Source organism: Tursiops truncatus, chromosome 1 (assembly GCF_011762595.2).
Source record: "Tursiops truncatus isolate mTurTru1 chromosome 1, mTurTru1.mat.Y, whole genome shotgun sequence".
Taxonomy (NCBI): domain Eukaryota; kingdom Metazoa; phylum Chordata; class Mammalia; order Artiodactyla; family Delphinidae; genus Tursiops; species Tursiops truncatus.
In genome coordinates, this window is record NC_047034.1 from 71,157,421 (window position 1) to 71,181,747 (window position 24,327).

The following is a 24,327-nucleotide window of genomic DNA, read 5'->3' on the forward strand; positions in this document are numbered from 1 at the left end:
GCAGAATGTCAGACCTCTCCCATGTCCTAACCTGGGGGTGGGGCTCTGGGCTGGGCACCAGGTGGGAGGGAAGGAGAGGCATGGTCCCTGCCTTGAAGGAGCTGCTAGAAGAATGGGGAAGACACGACATTTCCAGACAGAGTTAAGGGCAGTGGGTGTGGTCTGGCACAGTTCTAGACACCCCAAGGCAGAAGATGCTGGGAAGGTGTCCTGGAGGAGAGAACAGTTGATTAGGGCTGGGCAGAGAGAAGAGCTGAGGTGTAAGCAGAGGTAAAAGTGGGAGGAGAAAGAGAGTGATAGAGGGGAAGCCTGGCTCTGGGTGACTCACAGCACTGCCTGGGATGAGCAGCAGTGGGTGGAAGAGTGCGGCTGTGGCCCTGGAAAGACGCAGTGGGTCCCTGTTTTGAATCCTGTTCTTGATAGCTTCAGAAATGTGATCTTTGACATCACCCCTGGAGATGAGGCAGGAAAGTTCGAAGTAAATGCCAAGTTCCTGGGTGTGGACATGGAGCGATTTCAGCTTCACTATCAGGTGAGGGGACGCTCCCATGAGCCCTCAAGACACCCGATGGGCTTTCGGTGCTAGCCTAAAGATGGCAGCCTCGCCTGGCTTCCCTGGGCCGCGGATGACATCAGCTCTGTTCCCCACCCAATCCGTATCGTCTATTCCTGAAGAGAAGGGTGATGGTCTGTGTAGCCCAAGCCTCTCTGTCCCCGTGCCCTGACACAGACCCCACTGCCAAGCATCAGGAGAGTGGAGTGGGCTGGTGATGTCAGAGCAGGATTAGTATTTGAAGCCCTATCACATGTCAGGGACTTTACACATTACCTCATTTAATCCTCTCCGAAACTCTCAAGCATTATCCCTATTTTATAGGCTCTGAGACTAAAAGGTTAAGAAGCCGGCCTAAGTCATAAGCCAGTGTTCAGGGAAGCAGTGATTTTAAATCCAAATCTTTTTGCTCTGCTGTTTTGTCTTTTAAATGATTTCAAGCCCTGGCTCTGCTTGAATTGACATTTGGTCAAGTCACTGTACTTGTCTCTTGGCCTCGGTTTCCTCATCTGTGAAGGGGGTTTCAATGCCCACTTCAGTGGCCAGTGCCACTGGATGACTGTGTAAGTCTCCAAGATGTTAGTGTTTTATAGACTAGCTGTATGGGCCACCGTGAGAAACCCTCAAACTTGCTTCCCTGCCCCTTCCCTCCCTCCTAGGACCTCCTGCAGCTCCAGTACGAGGGTGTGGCTGTCATGAAACTCTTCAACAAGGCCAAGGTCAACGTCAACCTTCTCATCTTCCTCCTCAACAAGAAATTCTTGCGGAAGTGACAGAGGCAGTGGGTGCTACCCAAGCCTTTCTTACCTCGCTGGATGCTTTTCTTAACACTAATACACTATTCCACTTCCCTGCAGACACCCAGAGCTCAGGACTGGGCAGGGCTCGAGGAGTCTCACCCTTTCCCCAGCTGGGAGGAGTTTGTCTACCTGGCCACAGGCAGGGACTCTAATTGGCTCAAGCGAACCCTGTCTCTGAGTCTGGCTGTGTGGCTTTGAAGTCCCAGAACCCCACGGTTTTCCAGCCGGATGGTAGGGAATGAACCTAGGGCCTGCCCTTTGACCTGAGAAAGCTATTGCTCTTGCGTCTGCTGCTGCCCTCCCAATACCGTGAGCACTGCCCCAGCAGCCTGATTTCCTGCTGCCTCCCTTCCCTTCGCAGACCCCAAAGCCAGAGGGTCCCTGTCCCCACTCCCACTTCATCAGCAGTGTGTGTTCCTGCCCTGCTGAAGCCCAGGCCACTCTGTGACGCCTCACACCCTCCAGCCCGTCACCCTCACACCGGGTGGACGGCGCTCGTGAATGCCCATGTGGCATTGTGACACGGTTGCCATCCAAGGCGGCCTAGGCAAGATGACCCTCCGTTAACCTCAAATCGCATTCCCTTGTTTACAGTCTGTTTTACATGCGGGTCACTAGGGTATTTATTCTCTCCTACCCCTATACTCTGTGCAGCCTTAATCATGGCTTGCTTTCTTTTTGAGCTCAGAGAAAGAGTTCCCATTTCCCTGTTCAAACTAATATTCATGCCAATCTTTTATACCTTGTATATAAAGTCACCTTGGATCACTCGTGTTTAAGATCTCATTACTTCAGCTTCATACGGTACAAAAAGCAGTCTTCCCCTTTTCTCTCTCACGCTCAGGATTCTTGCACCTTAGAGCTGACTCTTCCAGGCAGTTTCCATAGATCTGCCATCTTGTCTCAGCCACTGTCTCTCTCTTGTCCCCACATCTACCCAGCTTCCTGTCCCTGTGGCCCTTCTGATTTCATTTTAATAAAAGCAGCTGTTACCCCCACATCTGTTGTTAACCCCTTATTTCACTTCCCGCGCAGGCCTCCAAGTTCTGGGACAGATGTTCCCTGGTGAGCTGGGGAGTCCTTCCTGCAGCCTCCCCCAGCCTCCTGCCTGCCTCGGCTGTGGGCCCACTCTGCCTGCCTGAGCTCATCAATGCTTAATGAGATGTGGCGTTTATTCCTCTCTTCCCTCCCCCAGGGGACAGAGAGTAGGAAGAAATGCTTAGGTTTTGATTCTGCTTTTATCAGCCACTCTGAAGACTAAAGCCAAGAGGAGAAGAAACCAGTCCAGCTTCTACTTCATCCGTTTTGCACACATTTGCTGCAAATTCTTTTCCTGAGCCTTGGGTGATGACACCAAAGGTGCTTGAGCCACAGCTCCTTAGTATCGTGGGTTCTACACTATGATCAAAATCCCATGTCCAAAAAAAAAAAAAAACACAAAAATCCCATGTCCATGAGGAAAGCCGCCCTCCTTTCCTCCCAGGTTTCAGGAAGCACGGAGGGGAGTCTGGAGGAGGGGACAGTCTATACAGACACCCGTCCTGACTTCAGAACTCCCAAGCAGCTCCTACTGGGCGGGTGCACACAAGTTTGCCCAGTGCAGCCCATCTCCCTGCACTCCGTTCCATTCTGTCACTCAGGATCTGTCTTGCTGTCACATTCAATCTCAGTCACATCCTCTCCCCCCCTTAACATGTCACAGCAAAAACTTCAAGTACCGCCTCGCTCTGGGTGACAGTGACACGTACCAGTGGATCCAAGTTTCTGTACATGATCAGTCATCATTAAAAGTCTCACACTCACCAAATGGCTCCAACACTACCCCACTGTGATGCCCCCCCACAATCACATGATCTCAGCTGCAGGCACCGCATGTAGAAAAGTCACAACAGCTACCGTTATTGCTGGGATATTTACATACACTTATTCCTCACAACAACTCTACAAAGGTAAGCAGTCACCATTTTTGTTTAACAGATGATGAAACTGATTCAGAGGATTAGATAACTACCCAACGCTACACAGCTGGTAAGGGGCAAAAAGTCTTTAAACTCGGGCCCATCTGCTCACATTATATTCCCTTGCATTTTTCTCTTCTCTGAAGCATTTCCACTTCCTTCACCCCACACTCTCATGCCACTCTCTTCTTCCAGGCTCACCTGACTCGACCCTAGTGATGGTCCCTGATGAGCTTCAGTTCATCAAGTCTTCTCCTAACTGTTGATGCCCAATCTGAGATACAGACACTTAGCTCCAATGGTTGGGGCTATACACCAGTGCAACCTCCTCGGAGGACAATTTGGCAACATCAGAAATATAAGTGCAGGGTGCCAGGACAATGCAATGGGGGGAAGAGTAGTCTTTTCAACAAATGGTGCTGGGACAACTGGATATCCACATACAAAAGAATGAAGTTGGACCCCTACCTCACACCATAAACAAAAGTTAAAACATCATAAACCTAGACATAAGAGCTAAAACTATAAAACTCTTAGAAGAAACACATAAATTTTCATGACTTTGGATTAAGCAATGGTTTCTTTAGACACTGAAAGCATAAGCCACAAAAGAAAAAGTATTGATAGATAAATTGAACTTCATCAAAATTCAAAACTTGTGCTTCAAAGGACACTTTCAAGAAAATAAAAAGACAACCCACAAAATGGGAGAAGATATTTTCAAACTATATATCTGACAAGGGATTTATATCTACAATGTATAAAGAACTCTTATGGGGCTTCCCTGGTGGCACAGTGGTTAAGAATCCTCCTGCCAGTGCAGGGGACGCGGGTTCGAGCCCTGGTCCGGGAAGATCCCGCATGCCGCGGAGCAACTAACCCCGCGAGCCACAACTACTGAAGCCCGCACGCCTAGAGCCCATGTTACGCAATGAGAGAAGCCACCACAATGAGAAGCCCGCGCACCGCAACGAAGAGTAGCCCCCCGCTCGCTGCAACTAGAGAAAGCCCATGCACGGTAACAAAAACCCAACACAGAAAGGGAGGGAGAGAGGGAGGGAGGAAGAAATTAAAAAAAAAAAAAAACGAAACTCTTACAACTCAAAAATAAAAAGCCCAACTAAATGGGCAAAGAATTTGAAAAGCCATTTCTCCAAAGAAGATATACAGATGGCTAATAAGCACATGAAATGATGCTCAACATCATTAGTCATTAACAAAATGCAAGTCAAAATCATGAGATACCACTTCACCCCCACTAGGATGGCTAAATAATAACAAGTGGTGAGGATGCGGAGAAATTACAAGTCATATATTGCGAGGGAGCTTGTACAATAGGGGAGCCACTTTGGAAAACAATTTGGCAGTTCCTCAGCATTTTAAACATAGAGTTACCATATGAGCCAGCAATTTCACTCCTAGGTATATACCCAAGAAAATTGAAAGCATACGTCCACACAAAAATCTGTACATAAATGTTCATAGCATCATGATTCATAGTAGCCAAAAAGTGGAAATAATCCAAATGTTCATCAACTGATGAATAGATAAACAAAAGGTGATCTATCCATACCATGGAATATTATTCAGCCATCAAAAGGAAGTACTGATATATGCTACGACATGGAAGAACCTTGAAAACATTATGCTAAGTGAAAGCCAAACACAAAAGGTCATATATTGTATGATTTCATTTATATGAAATGTCCGGAACAGAAAGTAGATTAGTGGTTGCCGGGGCCTGGGGAAAGGGGAGAATGGAAAGTGGCTTCTCATGGATATGGGGTTTCTTTGGGGGATGTTGAAAATATTAATTAAATAGTGGGGATGGCTGCACAGCTCTGTGAATATAGTAAAAAACCACCTGATTGTACACCTTAAAAGGGTGAATTTTATGGTATGTGAATTATACTTATTTTTTTTAACGTAAGCATACATACCCAGTAAGGAATTTTTCCTGTGGAGACACCTGGATAAGGGAGCAAAGAGCTCCGGAGCGTTTGTTGCAGTATTATTTGTAATGGTGATGATCTTAGAAAGGCAGCCACACAACGGTACATTATGCAGCCAATAGAAATGATGAGCTAGATCTGAGTGCAATGATGTGACAAGCTGCCAATGGTACATGTTGTTTGGAAAGATACACAAGAAACGTGGCAGTGGTCACCTTTGGGGAGGAGGAAGTATCTTTCTGTGCTGTTCTTACAGTGAGCTTATACTAGTCTTATGAAAAGGAAAGCCAACGCACGCTATGGCTCTAGAACTGAGGTGTGAACATCACGGAGGAGTGGCGTGTCCCTTGTTCTACAGCAGTGCTGCTGGGATTAGGCACCACAAGCTGTTCCTGGTCCGCTACTGGGACACATGCCGAAATTGAGAACAAGCATTTAGAAACTCACAGCCAGCAGTTTCACCCCTGAATCTAATAAAAGATTGAGTTTATATTTTATAAGTCTTTTCATTTCATTTTTCTAATAACTAGTTTTTATTGTATTTCACGAAAATATCAGTCCATAACAGATGGGAAATTTTAAGATGTCACCCTTCATTACAGACAGCTTGAGAAGAACTGTTCTACAGGGAATACTTTTAGTCATGTGACATAAGAATGCATCAGCAGGGACTTCCCTGGTGGCACAGTGGTTAAGAATCTGCCTGCCAATGCAGGGGACACGGGTTCGAGCCCTGGTCCGGGAAGAGCCCACATGCTGTGGAGCAACTAAGCCTGTGCGCCATAACTACTGAGCCTGCGCGCTAGAGCCCATGAGCCACAACTACTGAGCCCGCGCACCACAATTACTGAAGCCCGCACGCCTAGAGCCTGTGCTCCACAACAAGAGAAGCCACCACAATGAGAAGACCACACACCGCAACAGAGTAGCTCTCGCTTGCCGCAACTAGAGAAAGCCCGCGCACAGCAACAAAGACCCAACACAGCCAAAAATAAAATTAATTAATTAAAAACAAAAAGAATTCTTCAAAAACGTTATTAATGTCTATAACATAACCCATATAGTTCATATATTTAACATTCCCATAATATTGGACAGTTTTCCATTTTCATTAATTTACATAATTAATGAAAGGGAGACCCAACGCAGACAAAAATAAATAAATAAATTTATTTTTTTTTTTAAAAAGTGCATTAGCACTGGGGTTTCTGGGGTTTTTTTAAAAATATTTATTTATTTATTTATTTGGTTGCTCCAGGTCTTAGCTTTGGCGGTCAGGCTCCTCAGTTGCGGCTTGTGGGCTCCTTAGTTGTGGCATGCGAACTCTTAGTTGCAGCATGCATGTGGGATCTAATACCCTGAGCAGGGATCAAACCCAGTCCCCCTGCATTGGGAGCCCAGAGTCTTAACCACTGAGTCACCAGGGAAGTCCCACATTGGTACTGTTGAATTAAACCAGAGGGACTGAATGGAGTAGCTGAGATCACACTATATATGCAATTTTAGAGTCTGCTTTATTCATTTAGCTGTGAAAAACATTCTCTATGTCTTAAAAATTTCTTCAGGGCTTTCCTGGTGGTGCAGTGGTTAAGAAGCCGCCTGCCAAAGCAGGGGACACAGGTTCGAGCCCTGGGCCGGGAAGATCCCACATGCCGCGGAGCAACTAAGCCCGTGCGCCACAACTACTGAGCCTGTGCTCTAGAGCCCACGAGCCACAACTACTGAGCCTGCGTACCACCACTACTGAAGCCCGCGCGCCTAGCGCCCGTGCTCCGCAACAGGAGAGGCCACCGCAATGAGAGGCCCACACACCGCAACGAAGAGTAGCCCCCGCTCACTGCAACTAGAGAAAGCCCACGCACAGCAACGAAGACCCAACACAGCCAAAAATAAAATTAATTAATTAAAAACAAAAAAAATTCTTCAAAAACGTTATTAATGTCTATAACATAACCCATATAGTTCATATATTTAACATTCCCATAATATTGGACAGTTTTCCATTTTCATTAATTTATATAATTCTGCAATGGATATCCTTGGGTATAAGATCTTTATTTACATTTCTAATTATCTCCTTAGAATGCTAGGACAGAAATTACTAGATCAAAGAGCATGAAATTTTAAAAAATTAGGTTTTTCCAGATTATAACACATATTCATTGTAGAAAATTTAGAAAATATTTAAAAAGCAAAAAAAGGTTAAAATAATTCATGATACCATCACCAAATGGTAGCTACTTGTAATATTTTGATGTATTTTCTTCTAATCATATTTGTAATTAGAATCACACTATGCATCTTATTTTGTAACCTGCTTTTTCCATTTAACACTGTAAAAAATTCACCATATTAAATGGGATATACCATAATTTACTTAATCCATCCACTATAAAATAACCATATATACTTAATCCATCCACTATAAAATAACCGTCTAGAGGGTTAAGTTTTGATATATAGAAGAATGTTATGTTGCAAATCCCTTGTAGGGGGCTCTGTTGGCATTGTTCTCTCTGGGTCTTTTTTTTTTTTTTTTTTTTTGGGCCATGCCATGCGGCACACGGGATCTTAGTTCCCTGACCAGGGAGCGAACCTGTGCCCCCTGCAGGGGAAGCCAGAGTCTTAACCACTGGACTGCCAGGGAAGTCCTGAGTCTTTTCCTTTAGGGTACTGATTCTCTCTTCCTCCAAATGACTGGTGGGATTAATGGTTAGCAGAATCTGCCTCCCCCTGACCAGGACACTGGGCTCAAGGCTATAGAATAGACACAGACTCCCTTCCCTTCTGCAATCAGAATTTGAATTCTGAGGGTGACACCCAGGAAGGAAAGCCAGTTGAAGCTGAGTCACCAGCTGGCAGCACCCTGGAGAGACAGCCAGCAGTTTCTGACACTGAGATCCCTAGAGGGGTCAGCGTGTCATCTTTCCCAGGTCAAGTCATCTCACTCCTTACAACCCTGAGTGCTATCAGCGTCTCCTGACAGATCCCTGCTTGCTGAAATTCCTCAGCGCCATGTTTTATTATTTACAAAGATTCCTTCCTGATTCATCTTTCTACCTAAATCTTTGTGCCTGGGTTTATTTCCTTGGATTATACTCCTAGAAGGGAAGTTGCTGTGTCAAAGGGTAGGCACCTTTTAAAGGCACTTTTTGCATGTGACCTAATGTCCTCCAGAAAATCTGTATCAATTAACAAAGAAAGAGGGCACAGAAGGTGAGAGAAAACCGGTACACCCTATGGGGCCAGTACTCCTTGATCCAGAATGAAGCCCAGCCTGACTCTTGCAAATCAACACAAATCTGCCCTCGTGGGGCTTGCGAAACCTCTCAGTTGCCTTCCTACCACTCCCAGTGTAGCATAAGAAGGCCCCTTCCTCGGCAAGGAACACACATTTTAAAAATACAGATTGCCAAATGCTATGTGGTACCCTGGACTGAATCTTGGGACAGAAAAAAGGACACCAATGGGAAAACTGGTGAAAATGAATAAAGTCTAGAGTTTAGTTAATAATAATATGCTAATATTGGTTTCTTAGTTTTGACAAATGTACCACAACAATGTAAGATGTTAACCTTAGGGATATACAGGAACTCTCTGTACTGTTTTTGCAACTTCTCTGTAAATTGAAAACTATTCCAAAATTAAAAGTTTATTTAAAACTCTATTACACCAATTTATAGTCCCACTAAGAGGGCATAGAAGTGTTAGTCTTACCACGACCTTGCCAACAGCAAGTATTTTTAAAAATTCAGTCCTTCAGCAAATATTTATTAAGTGCCGTCTCTGTGCCAGGCACTATCCTAGGTACTTGGGATCCGTCGTTAAACAAAGCAGACATAGATTGATGCCCTCATGTTGTTGACATTGTAAAGAAAGACAGATACTTTAGTATGTTAGAAGTAACAAGCGCTTTGAACAACAAGGATTTACTGTATAGCACAAGGAACTATATTCAATAGCTTTTAATAAAGTATAATGGAAAAGAATTGAAAAAAGGATATAGATCTATACATATATAACCGAGTCACTTTGCTGTACACCTGAAACTAACACAATATTGTAAATCAACTATACTTCAATTGAAAAGAAAAGAAGTAGGAACTTCCGTGGTGGCGCAGTGGTTAAGAATCCGCCTGCCAATGCAGGGGACACAGGTTCGAGCCCTGGTCTGGGAAGATCTCACATGTCACAGAGCAACTAAGCCTGTGCACCACAAATACTGAGCCCGTGTGCCACAACTGCTGAACCCCGCACACCTAGAGCCCGTGCTCTGCAACAAGAGAAGCCACCGCAATGAGAAGCCCACACACTGCAACTAAAAGTAGCCCCTGCTCACCACAACTAGAGAAAGCCTGTGCGCAGCAAGGAAGACCCAACGCAGCCAAAAATAAAGAAATTTAAAGAAAAAAAAAGAAGTAATAAGTACTTTGGAAAAATCAGAATAAGGGACAGCACGGGTGAAGGGGAGGAATAAAGGGTGGGTTACGATTTTCAGTAGGGTGATCAGGAGGCTTCACTGAGGAGGAGGCATCTCGGCAATGACTTGAAGGAGGTGAAGAGGTAAGCCATGTGGATATCTGGAGAAAAGGTTTGAGAGATAAGGTGGAAGGACCGATCGTGTATGGCCTTGTTGGGGTCACACGAGATGTGGCAGAGACCACTAAATGCTCACCCCAAACCCCAATTACTCTGCTACATTCCCCAGCCCCTTGCAGCTAGACAGGTCTATATGAACAGTTTGGACCAATGAAATGTGAGAGGAGGTGTAGTGTGTCACTTCCAGGCTCACAGGCGACAAAAATCCCACATGTGATTTTCTGGTCTTTCTTTCCCTCATCGGTATCTGTGGTCCAGAGAGTGCAGCTACAAGATGGTAGAGCCTCCATCGGCCTGGGTCACTACCGAGTGGCTACCTGGAGCAGAACTTCCCCCTACTATCCTATGTGTGACAAGTGTCATGAGCTGAGTCACCAGCGGGTGGCACCCTGGAAAGACAGCCAGGCACTGTCTGGCACTGAGACTTACTATCTTCAGCTACTGAGATTTGGGGGGTGGTCATCACCGCAGCACAACTTAGCCCATCTGGCCTGACACAGAAGGACTTGGCTTTGACTCTCTGTTAACCGAATCCATTGTTCGTTTGAAAACTACAAGCGTGATTGTTTAGTTTTCATTTTTTGATAATGACTGAAATAGATTATATTTTCTAAGATGGCCATAACAAACTCTCCCAGCCCCCATGCTCTCCTTATCATGGCATCGGCCCTCCTCCCATTGAGAGTTGGCCTTTATGTTCCCTTCCCTTGAATCTGGGCAGGCCTAGAACTACACTGAAAGTGAGGCTCTGGGACCTCTAAACGTAAGTCACAAATGATATGGCTTCTGCCCAGTCCTGTTGGAACATTTGTTCTTGGTAGCCTACAGCCATGCTGTGAGGAAGCTAAGCTGACACAGAGGAGCCAAGTGTAGGTTCCAGTTGACGTTCCCAGCTGAGGTCCTAGCTGACAACTAAACATGTGAGGAAGCCTTTGGGAAGACTCCAGCCATTGTCTGTCTGCAACTCCATGAGTGACCCTAAGACAGAACTGCTTGGCTGAGCTCAGGCAAGCCCAGAACCATAATGATAACGATGATGGTGATGAAGGTGATGATTGTGATGATGATGATGATGGTGATGATGATGATGTTTTAAGCCACTACGTTTTTTGTTGTTTTTTTATAAATTTATTTATTTTATTTATTTTTGGCTGCGTTGGGTCTTTTTTGTCTGGGCTTTCTCTAGTTGCAGCGAGCAGGGGCTACTCTTCGTTGCGGTGCGCTGGCTTCTCATTGCAGTGGCTTCCCTTGTTGCGGAGCACGGGCTCTAGGCACATGGGCTTCAGCAGTTGTGGCATGCAGGCTCACTAGTTGTGGCTCATGGGCTCTAGAGCACAGGCTCAGTAGTTGTGGCGCACGGGCTTAGTTGCTCTGTGGCATGTGGGAGCTTCCCGGACCAGGGCTCAAACCCATGTCCCCTGCATTGGCAGGCGGATTCTTAACCACTGCACCACCAGGGAAGTCCCCTAAGCCACTAAGTTGTAGGGTGGTTTGTTACATAGCAATAGATAACTGGAAGAGTGAGGCTGAATATTTTCACTATTCTTACCTAATATATTGAAGTCTTTTTACACCAACATGCCACTCCTTACCAAGCCTGGCTTTTCTCTTTCCAGATAAATATGTGAAAAAGGGTGAGACAATGGATGGAACTACCAGAGATGTCCCTCAAAATGGACTCAGAACAAAAATGTTCTGGGAATAGCTGTTCAGTTAACACACGTAGGTATTCAATAAATAGTTGTTAAATGAATGAATGATCCTATCCATGGGGGGTGGGGAGATGGGAGATGTTGGTCAAAGGGTACAGACCTCTAGTTATAAGAGGAATAAATTCTGGGATCTAATGTACAGCATGGTGACTACAGTTAACAATACTGTATTCTATACGTGAAAGTTGCTAGGAGAGTAGATCTTAAATGTTCTCACCACACACACACACACACACACACACACACACGATAATTATGTGAGGTTTATGGAGGTGTTAACTAACCCTGTTGTGGTAATCATTTTGCAATACATACATGTATTAAATCATCACATTGTACACCTTAAATTTATACAATGTTATATGTCAATTATATCTTAATAAAGACAGAAAAATAATAATAATGCTGTCCAAACTAACACATTGTAAAACTATACCCCAATAAAAATAAATAAATAAAATAAAATATTAATGCTGTCCACATTTCTGCATCTTGTTTAAATATATTATAATCAACCTAATTAAATGGTTTCATGAATTTCAGATGCATTATACAACATTCCCCAGAAATACCAATCTATTAAATAATTTTATTATAAAAGGCTTACAGCAAAGTTTTACTTTTTCCTTCTCTTCAGTTTCCTTTTCATTAAACAAATAAAATAATGTATATTGTATCTCAATGTCAAAGACTCAAGGAATAGATACGAAGGTAAGCTAAAACATCTGCTACCTATTTTCCCCAGAGGGAAGGTTTATTGATAGTTTGGTATGGATCCCTCCAGCCCTTCTTTATATATATTATTTGCATTTATGTATATGAACTTTTTGTGGCAGAATGTATTTTCCAAAAATGGCCATGACACCATTTCCCATCCCACATGCTCTTCCAAAACGTTACCACACTCCCTCAGGTGGGGGCTCTGTCCTCTACCCCACAGCCTGGGCCTGTCTCACTAAGGTGTGACAAAAGTGGTGCTAGGTGACACCCAAGTCTTGTCATAAGAAGCAATATTGATTCCCCTTGGCTGTCTGTGTTAGGACACATACTTCTAGAGCCATAAGCCACATTGTAAGAAGTCTGGCTACCCTGAAGCCCCCATGCTGGAGAGACCACAAAGATAGACTACAGAGGGAATAGATCATAGCTTTTCTGGACCCCTGCTTGAGTGTTCCCACCCCATGTGCCAGACATGTGAGGAAGCTTTCACCTTAACCCCTATCAGAGTGTGACAGTGTGAGACCCTGAATGAAAAAGCCACTAACCATTAGCTAATTGATTAATATACATATACCTATGTATATTATGCTTACTTGCATAAATGACCTACTATTATATAGATTGCTCTGAGACTTGCTTTTTTCACTGAGCAATTTCCGAGACTGATGTGTGTCAGTGGGCTCAGATCCACTCCATGTTTTGTAAGGCTGTGCAGCATTCCATAGCATAGATATTCCATAACAAGGCATAGAAGATTTTCAAACATCTTTTAGCTGGGGCCTGCCTCTTCAAAGGAAAAGTATTCTTGGAAGCCCACTGTTTAAAACAAGTGAAACAAGCCACTGGGGCCCAGACAGAGCCTCTCCTCACTACACTCCACGGAGGGAGGGACCCGTCCTTGAAAGAACTCCTAGCTTTTGACGACACATTTAAAAATCACTCACCTTGGGACTTCCCTGGCAGTCCAGGGGTTAAGACTCCACCCTTCCACTGCAGGGGGCACTGGTTCGATCCCTGGTGGGGGAATTAAGATCCCACAAGCTGCCCTTGCATGGCCAAAAAAAAAAAAATTCACTCACCTCATAGAGGGTCCAACAGTAGGTCACAGCAGTGCTTCTTGTCTGTTTTTTATTCTCTTTCTCTTTTTTTAAGGTATAATTGGCATATAACATTATGTTAGGTTCAGTTGTACAACATAATGATGATTCTATATTTGTATATATTGTGAAATGACCAGCACAATCCATCACCACACATAGTTCCAATTTTTTTTTCTTGTGATAAGCGCGTCTCAGTCTTGAATGTACATTCGAATCACCTCTGAATCTTGTTAAATGCAAGTTGTGGGACTTCCCTGGTGGTCCGGTGGTTAAGACCCCACGCTCCCAATGGAGGGGGCATGGGTTCGATCCCTGGTTGGAGAACTAAGACCCCGCATGCCGCACAGCGGGGCCAAAAAAAAAAGGTAAAAAAAAAAAATGCAAGTTGTGATGAGTAGGTCTGGAGTGGGTCGAGATTCTCAGCAGTTTTTACCGTCTCCCAGGTGATGCCTGTGCCCACTTGAGTGGTCAGGGATTAGCAAAGCCCAGCTAGCTCCTGATGACCCCTGCTTTCCTCTCTCACCTACCAAAATGGTGGTGGGGGTTATCTTTCCCTCCTCCTTATTATTATTATTTATTTATTTTGGCTGTGAGGCATGTGGGGTCTTAGTTTCCCAACCAGGGATCGAACCTGCGCCCCCTGCAGTGGGAGCGCGGAGTCTTAACCACTGGACCACCAAGGAAGTCCTTCCCTAAAGATTGGAAGCTCCTATTTTCACCTCCAGTCTTTGGCTCCCCGTCTATTCTCCAGAACTCCAGAATTCCTCACAGATCGGGGGCCATGCCACCACAACCATCTGTGCAAATTCCCTCTGCGCTGCTGCGCTGCTGAACTTCACGGGGTGGAAACAGGAAGTTGCTGAACGAATGGGCTGTAGACTTGATTCTCACCTTTCCAGAACTTCAGTTCTCTCATTTCCACTTTAAATATCTGTTTTAGGAGAGAAACGGGTAGAAAACTGGAGTTGGGAATTGTGTTCCCTCTGTCATCTGTCACCATTACTCAGCCTGCTCCAGCAGACGACCCTTTTTTGGCCCTTTCTCAACACTTTTGCTCCAGACATGACCTTCCCCCACCCCCTGCCATGAGAGAAAGAGAGAAACCTCTAAGATGGTCCACAAACCTCCACCGGGCTTTGAGCATCCTGGTACTATACCAACAGATTTGCACCACTCTGGAATCTGGCCTTGGCTACATGTGACCCTCTCCTTCTGTAGGGGATGGAAGGAGAAGGCCTTTGTAGCAAGGCACCATACATACGTCATTTACATTAACTACTGTAATCTCTGCAGTACTTTATGAGTATCACCCTCACGTTATCACTGAGGAAATTGAGGCTCAGAAAGGGTCAGTGACTCACCTAAGGTCACACCGCTAGAAATGACTGAGCTGGGATTGGATCTCAGACCTGCCTGACTCAGCATTTTGCCCAGGCTTTCTCTAAACCTGAGCAATGCTGAGGTCCCTGTGTGACCATGCTGGGTCTCTGAGTGCCCTTTTCTCCCTCATTGGCACTTTCAGTCCTGAATTCATGAGGATACAGTCCCAACTACGCCCTGGGGTCTCCCCTCCGTGTGGAGTCCTGGGCCCCTCCAGCGTTCCTGTAACCACGTAGTCAGGGTTCTCTTATTTGGCAACAGTGAGACCATTTTGTCCCTGACCTGACTGGGCACACACAGGCCTGGGTTGGAATCCCACAGCCACCTGTTGTATGAATACAAACACGTTCCTTAACCTCTCTGAGCTTCAGTTTCATCATGTGTAACATGAGGATGATAACTCTATGTCAGATGGGCTATTGGAGGATGAGAATAGTGCCTCTAATGCCTTTCAGAGTGCTTGGCATCCAGCAGGAACGAAAACAAAACAAGCTTGTACCTTTTTTATCCTCAATTTTTAAACTTTCTCATGGATCAGGACTAAGGTGGCCTCTCATTGGCCCCTGCGTCTTCGCAGCAACACAGCCCTCCAGGGGCAAGTCAGGAGTGTGTGAGATGGAGCAATTTCCTAGCTCTTACTGAGAGCAGGAGGGGGCTGAAGCACACCCCGTTCCCTGTGGAATTTGGGGACCGTGCCAGGACAGACCGCAAGCAGTTATTAACCAGTATGTGCAACATGTGTGAGTGGAGAGCGATGGGAGAACCAGAATTTGGCGAGACACCAGCTGGCAGGCTGGCACTCCACACGGGGAGCTGGGTATGGACCATCACGGTGCCCACCCCTCGTCACTTCCCCAGCTCCCTATCACAGGTGCTCAGTAAAACTTGTTGAACGAAGATGCTCTTTGGGGATAGGGGCTGAGCCAATGGGGGAAGCGATAGAAGAATGGTGATGGCCCTGTGTCGACACTGCATGAAGGCCTGAGCTGCTTCCTGATAGACCTGTTAGAGGTTTGGTTGGGTGGGTGACAGGGCTCAAAGGAGAAACAATAGAGTCGTTCCTTTTGATGGTTACCACTGTCAAACTCCAGCCAACTTGAAAATAAATTTAAAGTAATAGAATAAAAATAGTGAAATACTGTGGGGAACTTCAGCTTTGAGAACACTGAGACTTCCAGGATGAGAGAGGGATCCTGCTGCCAGGCTGCCTCTCCTCTGCAGAGCCTCTGTCTGACTGGGAGGCCAGTGCAGGTTCCAGCCAGCCTCTCCTCCCATTCCAGCTCCTGCCAAGCTTCTACCCTCCGGCCTTTGCAGTTCTGCAGAAGCTCCTACCTTTTAGTGGATGGGGCAAATCCTTGACCCCTTCTATCACCCGATGAAAAAATGCTTGACCTGGTCTTTTGTCCCCTACCTCCCGTCCCCACTCCCAACAGCCCTCAACAGATAGTCTGGAGCTTCCCTGGTGGCGCAGTGGTTAAGAATCCACCTACCAATGCAGGGGACACGGGTTCGAGCCCTGGTCCGGGAAGATCCTACATGCCGTGGAGCAACTAAGCCCGCGCGCCACAACTACTGAGCCTGCGCTCTAGAGCCTGGGAGCCACAACTACTGAAGCCCGCGCACCTAGAGCCTGTGCTCTGCAACAGGAGAAGCCACTGTAATGAGAAGCCCGCGCAACGCAACGAAGAGTAGCTTCCGCTCGTCGCAGCTAGAGAAAGCCCGTGCGCAGCAACGAAGACCCAACACAGCCAAAAATAAATTAATTAATTACTTAATTTTTAAAAAGAGATAGTCTGATGAGTACCTCACAGGCAAGCCCACACAAACAATCATAGCATCCTGGAGAAGGACCATACACACACTCATTAACACGTGGAGTGACAAGTACACCTCTCCTCTGTAACCATCATGAGGAGGATGCGAGAGGGAGCCTTGAGCTTTGTCCACTTTGTTCCTTTACTGTCTCCTTGCCTCCCCTGCCCCCTACAAACGGTGCCAGGGCCCCCTCCTATGCCGCCACACAGGTACAGCCTCTGGTTGCTTAGCAACGGCGTGCCTCTTCCCCCTACCTCAGCAACCTCCCCTTGTAGCTCTAGTAGCAGCCACAGCAGGGAGAGCCAGGCTGGACCTGCCAGGAGTTGCTGCTGCTGCTGAAAGGGAATGTGTGGGAACAAGCCCCCAGATAGGCCCAGGTGTGAAACCCAAGGTTCTTTCTTAACACACAGGTCCCACACTGACTCTTGGAAAGTCCTGCCACCCTCCCCTGTCCCTAGCTTCTGCCAGGCTGCTGGTTCCCCCTCCCACACTGGACATCTCACCCCGCTGCTGTGCTTTCTCTGCCCTGGGTCTCTGGATCTTCCCCATGTGGTCTGTTCCCCTCTTGAGGCGCAAGGCCCCTTGTCCTTTGTCATCCTATAACTCCACATCCACATGTGTTTGTCTCTGGGGTCTCAGTGGCTGTCTTAGGCTCTCTTTCAGCCCCTCCTGCTCAGACTGAGTAACTGCCTGTCTCCCCTTCACTAACACCAATCCCCTCACTCCCAACCTCCAAAGACTGGTCACTGGGATGACCCCATGTTGCCCCAGCAACCATGACCACATCCCTTGTTACCACCTTTCCAGGAAAGGTCTGTGGCGGGAGGGGCTTCACCGAAATGGCCCCCAGGGGAATCCTGCTTTCTGCACTCAGCCTGCTCTGGGCTTCAGTTTCAATGGAAACTGACACTGGACTTCTGGCCAACTAGAAGAAGACCGGGTCCAGAAAAGAAAGAAAGTCCTCCCTGCTGCCTTCCCTCCATCCGATCAGCTACAATGTCAGAGTCCCCAAGAGAAGCTCCTGAAGAGACTCAGCGCCTGCAGTGGGCAGGAACCTGCCCCACCCAGAACAGTGCTGCCCAGCCCCCAGCTGATAGAGTGCCCTCCCAGGGCATGGTGTCCACCCCCCTGTCTGTTTCCACCTGACCTGACCTCTTTACCTACACTCCCTGCCACCCCACCTCCCTCAATCCCTTAGGCTTGGGTTTGACAATATTACCTGTGGGTTAAGAACCAGGACTAGGGAGCAGTCAGCAAAGAGATGGCTGAGAGGAAATACTTTGAGTAAAGGGAGACCGGGTGGAGCCCAGGCACGGCAGGGTTGGAGGGATGCTGAAATGAGAGCATGAGGGAGATTTAGGGAGGGAGACCTGGATTCTCCTCTTCTAGCAGAGGAAGCCAGCAAACAGCAGATGGAACTTTCAGGCAGGAGGCTGGACTGAGTGACCTCACCCAAACCCTGTGGTCTGCTGCTTTTGCAACCTGGCGAGTCTCCCAGCTCTCCTGGGTCCCCAAGTAGGAGAGCTTTTTATAGTTCACTCCCCAACTTGGGTTTGAATAATTAAACAAGATGGACAGAAATAGTAGCCGGACAGCTAAGGCGGGTTATTTTGGGGTTTTCTGGAACACAGAGTGCTCCTGGGCGGCACCCTACCCCCGCAGGGGGTGGAGCCAGCATGAAGGCCGATGGGAGATTCCTGTGGGGGAAACCCACCCGCACCCCCCAGGGTTCCTTGGGTTGACAGGTTTGCTCTCAGCCAGAGGAGGGTCTCACCACATCTTCCTGGTCTTCAAGGAAGGAGAGGGCTCTCACTGCCTTCTGCTCATAGCTCCTCCCCTGGCAGGAAGTCCCTTCTGTTGTCTGTCAGCCCTTCTACTTCAGAGATGGTGACAGATATTGAAAATCAGATCGATAAGCAGCTTCAAGACAGGCTGAACCAGGACGAGGTGGCTACTGCTCCTCTGGCCAAGGAGCTGGAATCAGGTGATAGGAGGTCTTGTGTCCCCCTCGCCCTCCACTATAACTGTTGGAAAGCTGTGGAGGGAATGAGGGTTGGAATGGGGGATGGGAGGCAGAGCTGGGGAGATGAATTGATGGGGGGACAGACTAGGCTCCAGGGAAGAAAAGGCCAAAGATGGATTAGTGTTGGGGCTGAGAAACTCTGAAGGGGCAAGAAGCTCTCTTCTAGCTCCCTAGTGTCCTGTGTTCCTGGCAGATGCCCAGCCTGGGTTTGCTGGGACAGGGTTCTAGCAGCTGGGGATGGGGAGAGGTGAGGAGGGCCCCTTCAGGTCTCCATTGCAGACCAATAATTTGAGGCTTGTTTGCATAATACTTTTGGTTCAACCACAGAGATTAGGGCCTCACCCCAACTCTACCTTGAGGCTCTACCACAGAGCTTAAAACCTGGGGCCAGAGGGGGCACTTGTAATGTTTTCTCTCTTTGGTAACAACTTCAGGGGTGGGTTTGGAGGTCAGATTTCAGGAAATACTGAAATACTCATTCATTCATGTTTATTCATTCAACAAACATTTTAAAAGCACCAACTATAAGCCTTGCATTGTGTTGGTGCTGGGAATAAATTAGTATGGCAAGCTTGAAGAGGCTTGAAGTTCTCAAGAGGCCTGAAGTTTAGTGGGGGAGATGGCCATCTTAAAACCTGCTCTCCACCATTATTGAGTGCTTACTATGCATTCGATACCATATAGGAACTTCACAAAAATTGTCCCATTTAATCCTCATAACAAATCTGTGGTCTAAGTGGCATTAGCCCCATTTGACAGTTATTAGAACCAAGATGAAGAGATTTGTCCAAAGTCACTCAGCTTGTAAACTATATAAATGGAACTGGAACCTACGTTTATGTGATTCCAAGTTCGGGCTCTTAACCACTGCCCTTGTGGTCGCTAATGCCTGGAAGGAAGATGTAAATTCATTAACGCGGTGGGTGTTCAAAAGAGAGTGAGATTGCCTTTAGCTTCGGGTATGTGCTACGCGTGGCTGGGTGGGGCAATCAGGGAAAGCCTCCTAAAAGAGGTGGCTTTGCATCGTACTCAATTCATTCTACAAATACTTAAATTGAGTATCTACTACGCCCTTGTTGTTGGTGCTGAGGATCCCGAAGTGACCGAAGTCCTTGCGCTGTGGACATGCTGGGCAGGGATAGAGGAAAGGCCGAAATTATAATTGCGCGAGTCGTAAATGCCAAGTTTCCTTTACCCTCAGAGTTGTTCTGCTCCTCCTGGGTTTCTCTCCCAGAAGCAAATACCCAAACTTCTGGGGAATCTAGAGAAAAGGCCTGTCCGTCCTACTCTGGGAAGTCCTTCCTAACGTCTATCCTGCATTTCTTTCTGTTCCAACAGAGTTCCCCACCTCCCATTTCATTCCTCTTTTTCAAGGCCAAATCTCACAGCACTAACCCGGCAGTCCGAGAGCGTCTGGCCCTTTAAGGCCACCTTCTTCCCCCCACGTGCCGTCTGGTTGGGCTGGCGACGCTGACGCACGCGTGACGTCAATGGCAGCTGGCGGAGTCTGGGCACGGGGAGCGAAGATGGGGTGGGGGTGGGGGGGCAAAAGCGAGAGGGCGGTTCATTTGCATTTAAAGGGTCCACTCCAGGGTTAGCGATCAAGGCTTTAAAGAAATGTGTATTTGGAAAACTTTCCGTCTTGCACTATGGGGCAAGAAAAAGGCGTGGTATAGCTAAAGTCGGTGGTGACTCAAGTTTGCAATGTCAATTATGTCCTTCCGCGGGAAGGGGGAAATAGTCCGTCGGTGCCCGGGCTGGAACCACGTGACTTGGAGGGGGCGGTGGGGGGTGGGGAGAGGGAAGAAGGGAGGAGCTGGGGAGACGACTGTCAGGCTTCGTTTCAGCTGCCCCCACCCCCACATCCTGCCCACCCTCCTGCAGCTGCCACCACATCCTGCCCAGCCGGGGGCAGGGAACTCGTGGGGGGGGGGGGGCACTCACCCAGGACACAGGTTAGGCACCCCTTCCCTACCTCTTTCAGTTCCAGGGTGGGGCGTCTGCCCTTTGCCCTGGGCCTGGCCCCAGGCACCCTGGCACTGAGCTTGGGGCACAGTTCTGCCAACACAGTCTTGGACACCTCTCTGCCCAACTCCGCCCCGCACCCTGCCCCCGCCCAAAGCGGGACTTGTTCGGTCCCAGATCAGAGCCCCATCCCTGGACTAGCACAGTTATCAATAGACAATTAGAAGTGTTCAATAACGTTTTTATAGTCTTAACTCAGATACACAGCTACAAACACATATACAGATTCATGAAACAGACTTTTGCTGAGCACATTCCATGCCAGGCCCTGAAAAGCCCTGAAGACTCAAAGTTGAGTTAAACTGCTGCCCTCAAGGAGTTCAAAATCTAGTGAAGGAGAGTAAATTAGAAACCAAAAATGTCAGTACAATGCAGTGTGTACTGATGAGGTAGATACACAGAGTGGAGAACACTATACAGAATCAGAGGTACAGGAAGACACACAAGTCGAAGGATCACCAGTATATTACCCATGCTGATGGCCCTTCCCCTCACAAGTGAGGTGGAAGATGGGAAAGATTGGGAGCCTTTGCTGGGATTACTGGAAAACTGGGAGGAAGAATGATCAGCCCAATGGAAAGTATGACATGGATGGAGGTGAGGATGGAGATTGTCCAAATGACTGTGGAGAAGGCAAGAGCGTTAACCAAGCAGCCAGTTAGAGGCTGAAACAGCGGTAATGGCTTCCCATAGTTATGAAACAACAGTCAGGAGAGAAGCAGCCCTTGTGGATGAGGAAGACCTTTCCAAATTAAGTTGGATAGGGATGCTTGGGGAGGTGTGACTAAAGGAAGCTATTGATGTCCCTTTGCCATATAAATTGATGAAGATGATACTGTACTGAGGAGTTTACACACACTTTTTAGGACTTTGGTGGGCATCTGTCCGACTCACAGGGGATTTTATAGCAACGTTAGTTGACTTTTCTCTAAGAAAGATTGAGTTGGTAGTCAGAGGGAGAGAAGGAAAAATGAGACCCAGCCATCTGAGCCTGCCTAGGCATTTTCCACCTAGCACATCCTGGGATGGGTAGTCCAGGGGCTAGAAGAAAAAGATGTAGTGAGTCATTTTCAGGAAGTCTTTATTATAATCTAACTTCCAGCAACACTCCCTAGATCCTTTCTTAGTTCTCCATGGAAATCAAGACCTCATGTTTGTTACTTTTCCTTTCCTATGAAGTTCTCTCTATAAATACATGTATATGTAAATTCTATTCTACTTGTAATGTCAGCCTCTCCTGCTCTTTCCTACTCTGTTTTCTAGTGGATTATCATTTCAGCAACTCAGGGTCCAGGACACTCCATCTCCCCCACTGAGCTTTTCCCTGCCCTCCTTTCTCCCCCCTGCTCTTCCTGGCCCTTTAACACCCTCCTAGGTGACTCACCTACCTTCCTTCCTCATTCCTTTATTTAGGACCCAACATTCCAAGGCAGGGAGGACCAGGTGGCCAATCACAGCCCTGGCAAACCTACCTCGGGCTTGAGATTGGCTGGAGCTGTGGTTGGCGGGAGGCTCACCACTCAGATCTGTAGGATGTTGGGGAGGGGGTTTCTGGGAATCAGCCCTGGGAAATAATTTGTTCTGGGGCTGCTAATGGTTTTGAAGAGAATCCTTCCAATAGAGCTGGGGCCAGAGGGTCTCTAGCTTGAGAGCCTCAAAACTGGAGGCAGGCTGAGAACCCAGCTTTCTCAGCGTCCTGGGGGCTTGGCTGCCCCCCTGCCCACTTTTTTTTCCTGTGATCTGGGACCCAGTGGTCTGAAGGCTGAGTTCCCAGGCCTGTTCCTAAGAAGTCTTTTCCAGCAGCCCTGGATCTCTCCAGTCTCAACATTCTGCTTTCCCGACGTCGGAAACAGCCGGAAAATAAACACCCTGATGACTAAACGGTTTCTCCAGCTAGAGCCTGGGGAAGCACTAAAAATAGAGGCCACAAGTGAGGGGAGGTTCCCCACTTGAGGGAGGGGGGGGCACTTTCCCATCCTGCTATTGCCACAGCCCCAGGCCTGGCACAAGACTCTGTTCTTCTCGGAGTCCTTGGGGACAGGGCAGATGGGCTCCCCCTGCCTACACTGAGGTCCTTCAGGCAAGCTAGCCCTGCCTGGTAGGGAAGACTGACATCTTCTGGTGCTGGGGCCCCATCTCTCAAATCTAATGGGGAACTAAGAAGCTATGTTTGGGGACAAAGTGGAACACTCTAAATCAGGTTTCCTGAAGGAGGGGCCAAGTGGAAGAGTTGGAAACTGAGGCCAAGGAAATAGGAGCTTGCTGGCTTCCTGTCTTAAAGCATACAAGATAAGCCTCCAACCTATTTGCAAAGCAATTCCACTGAACTTGCCTCCGCTAATGCTTGTATGAGATAATGGGCCTAAAGGGGGTCTTGACAGTCCAGCCCTTGAATTATTATAATGCAGCATGAGGTACTGTTCAAAGCAATCTACTTGTATGAACTAATTTAATCTTCACACCAATTTATGAGTTAGGTACTATTATCAAAATCTCTATTTTACCCATGAGGATCATGAGGTACAGGGAAGTTAAGTAACGTGCCTCTGTTCCCAGTTAATAAATGGTGGAATAAGGATTTGAACCAAGGTAGCTTGACTACTCCAAAGTTGATGCCTCTTATCACCATAACATGCTGCCTCTTTCGGGATATATTCGTCTCTTCAGCCCTTAACCTAGAATTGAGTCTTTGTCCAGTAAATCAGACCCAGCCAGATAGAAATCAGGGTGTGTGAAGAACTGAGTGCCCTTCTGTTCTCCAAGGTTCTTTGAGATCTAAGCCAGATTCCATCATTTCCTCAAGCTCAAGGTAGGAAGCAGACGTTGGAGTAACAGGGATGCTGGGAGAGGAAGTCTGATGGGTCAGTTGTCCAGTAGGCATGGCACCCACACTCCTGTTGCAGGGCACGAGAAGATTCACCACACCCTGGAGCAAACAGGAATTAAAAACTTTTTAAAACAGCTACTACTGCTTCTTTAATAAGATGCTTTGGGGCGTTTCCTGTGCTGGGGGAAATTAGGGTCACACCCCTTTAAATTGCCCCCCTCAGCTGTAAGTGTTCTGGGGCCGCAGGCACTGGGGATTAGGTCACCCACGAACTATGAGCTGTCGCTTTAAATTGATGGGCGTCTGCCGAGCCGGGCTCCGGGAGGGGAGGGGGCCTGTCTCAGGTAGAGGGAGCAAGCGAGCTCTCCAGGTAACCCCCCAGAAATGAACGTGTCCCTTTAAGTGGAGCTTCGGCACACCCTAAGCGAGGAAGATGGAATCTTTTCAACACTTAGCGTCTACCGTTAATTTATCTACTTAGACTCCCACCTCCCAAATCTCCTGGGGCTTGGGGGATGGGGGGAGCTGTCGAGGTAGAGTGTGTGTGTGTATGAGAGAGTGTGCACGCAGTCCGAGGAAGCTCCCGGGAAAGGACCTCCTCGAGCGCACGGTGGCAGCAGTGCTAGGCGGCCGTCCGGCCAGCTCGAAGCGGGGGCACCACGGGCGCGGGCCGATCCCTTTAGGGGCCTCTGGGTCTCGCGTGCCTACTTTGCGTCGGTCCGTCGCTGTCTCCCTCCCTCCCGGCTGGCGGAGGGATCTGCCGCTCCCGGCGCCGCAGCCTAGCTTGGAAGGGCGGTGGGGTGGGGGCCGACCCGGCCCGGCCTGGCCGGCCCGAGGAAAGCGAGGGGCGGGGCCGCGTCCCT

General features: G+C 47.7%; 1 protein-coding gene and 2 long non-coding RNA genes across 5 annotated transcripts in view; 1 reads left to right on the forward strand and 2 right to left on the reverse strand.

Annotated features, from left to right (window-relative positions):
* IQGAP3 (IQ motif containing GTPase activating protein 3) overlaps positions 1 to 2,351 on the forward strand; it is a 40,453-nt gene extending 38,102 nt beyond the window's left edge. For all 3 annotated transcript variants that reach the window (XM_033857135.1, XM_033857139.1, XM_033857143.2), the window contains 2 exons: positions 424 to 532; positions 1,213 to 2,351. In XM_033857135.1, the coding sequence (XP_033713026.1) occupies positions 424 to 532; positions 1,213 to 1,326 (223 nt within the window). In that variant the 3' untranslated portion in view covers positions 1,327 to 2,351. The remainder of the gene's footprint in view (positions 1 to 423; positions 533 to 1,212) is intronic.
* Positions 2,352 to 13,405: 11,054 nt separating this feature from the next.
* Positions 13,406 to 18,986, reverse strand: LOC109549847 (uncharacterized). The gene is made up of 3 exons (XR_002176217.3): positions 18,364 to 18,986; positions 17,809 to 17,921; positions 13,406 to 14,325 (listed from the first exon to the last, which is right to left on the reverse strand). It is a non-coding gene; the product is annotated as an uncharacterized lncRNA (long non-coding RNA).
* Positions 18,987 to 20,797: 1,811 nt separating this feature from the next.
* Positions 20,798 to 24,307, reverse strand: LOC117312422 (uncharacterized). The gene is made up of 2 exons (XR_004526703.2): positions 24,173 to 24,307; positions 20,798 to 23,563 (listed from the first exon to the last, which is right to left on the reverse strand). It is a non-coding gene; the product is annotated as an uncharacterized lncRNA (long non-coding RNA).
* Positions 24,308 to 24,327: the final 20 nt, after the last annotated feature.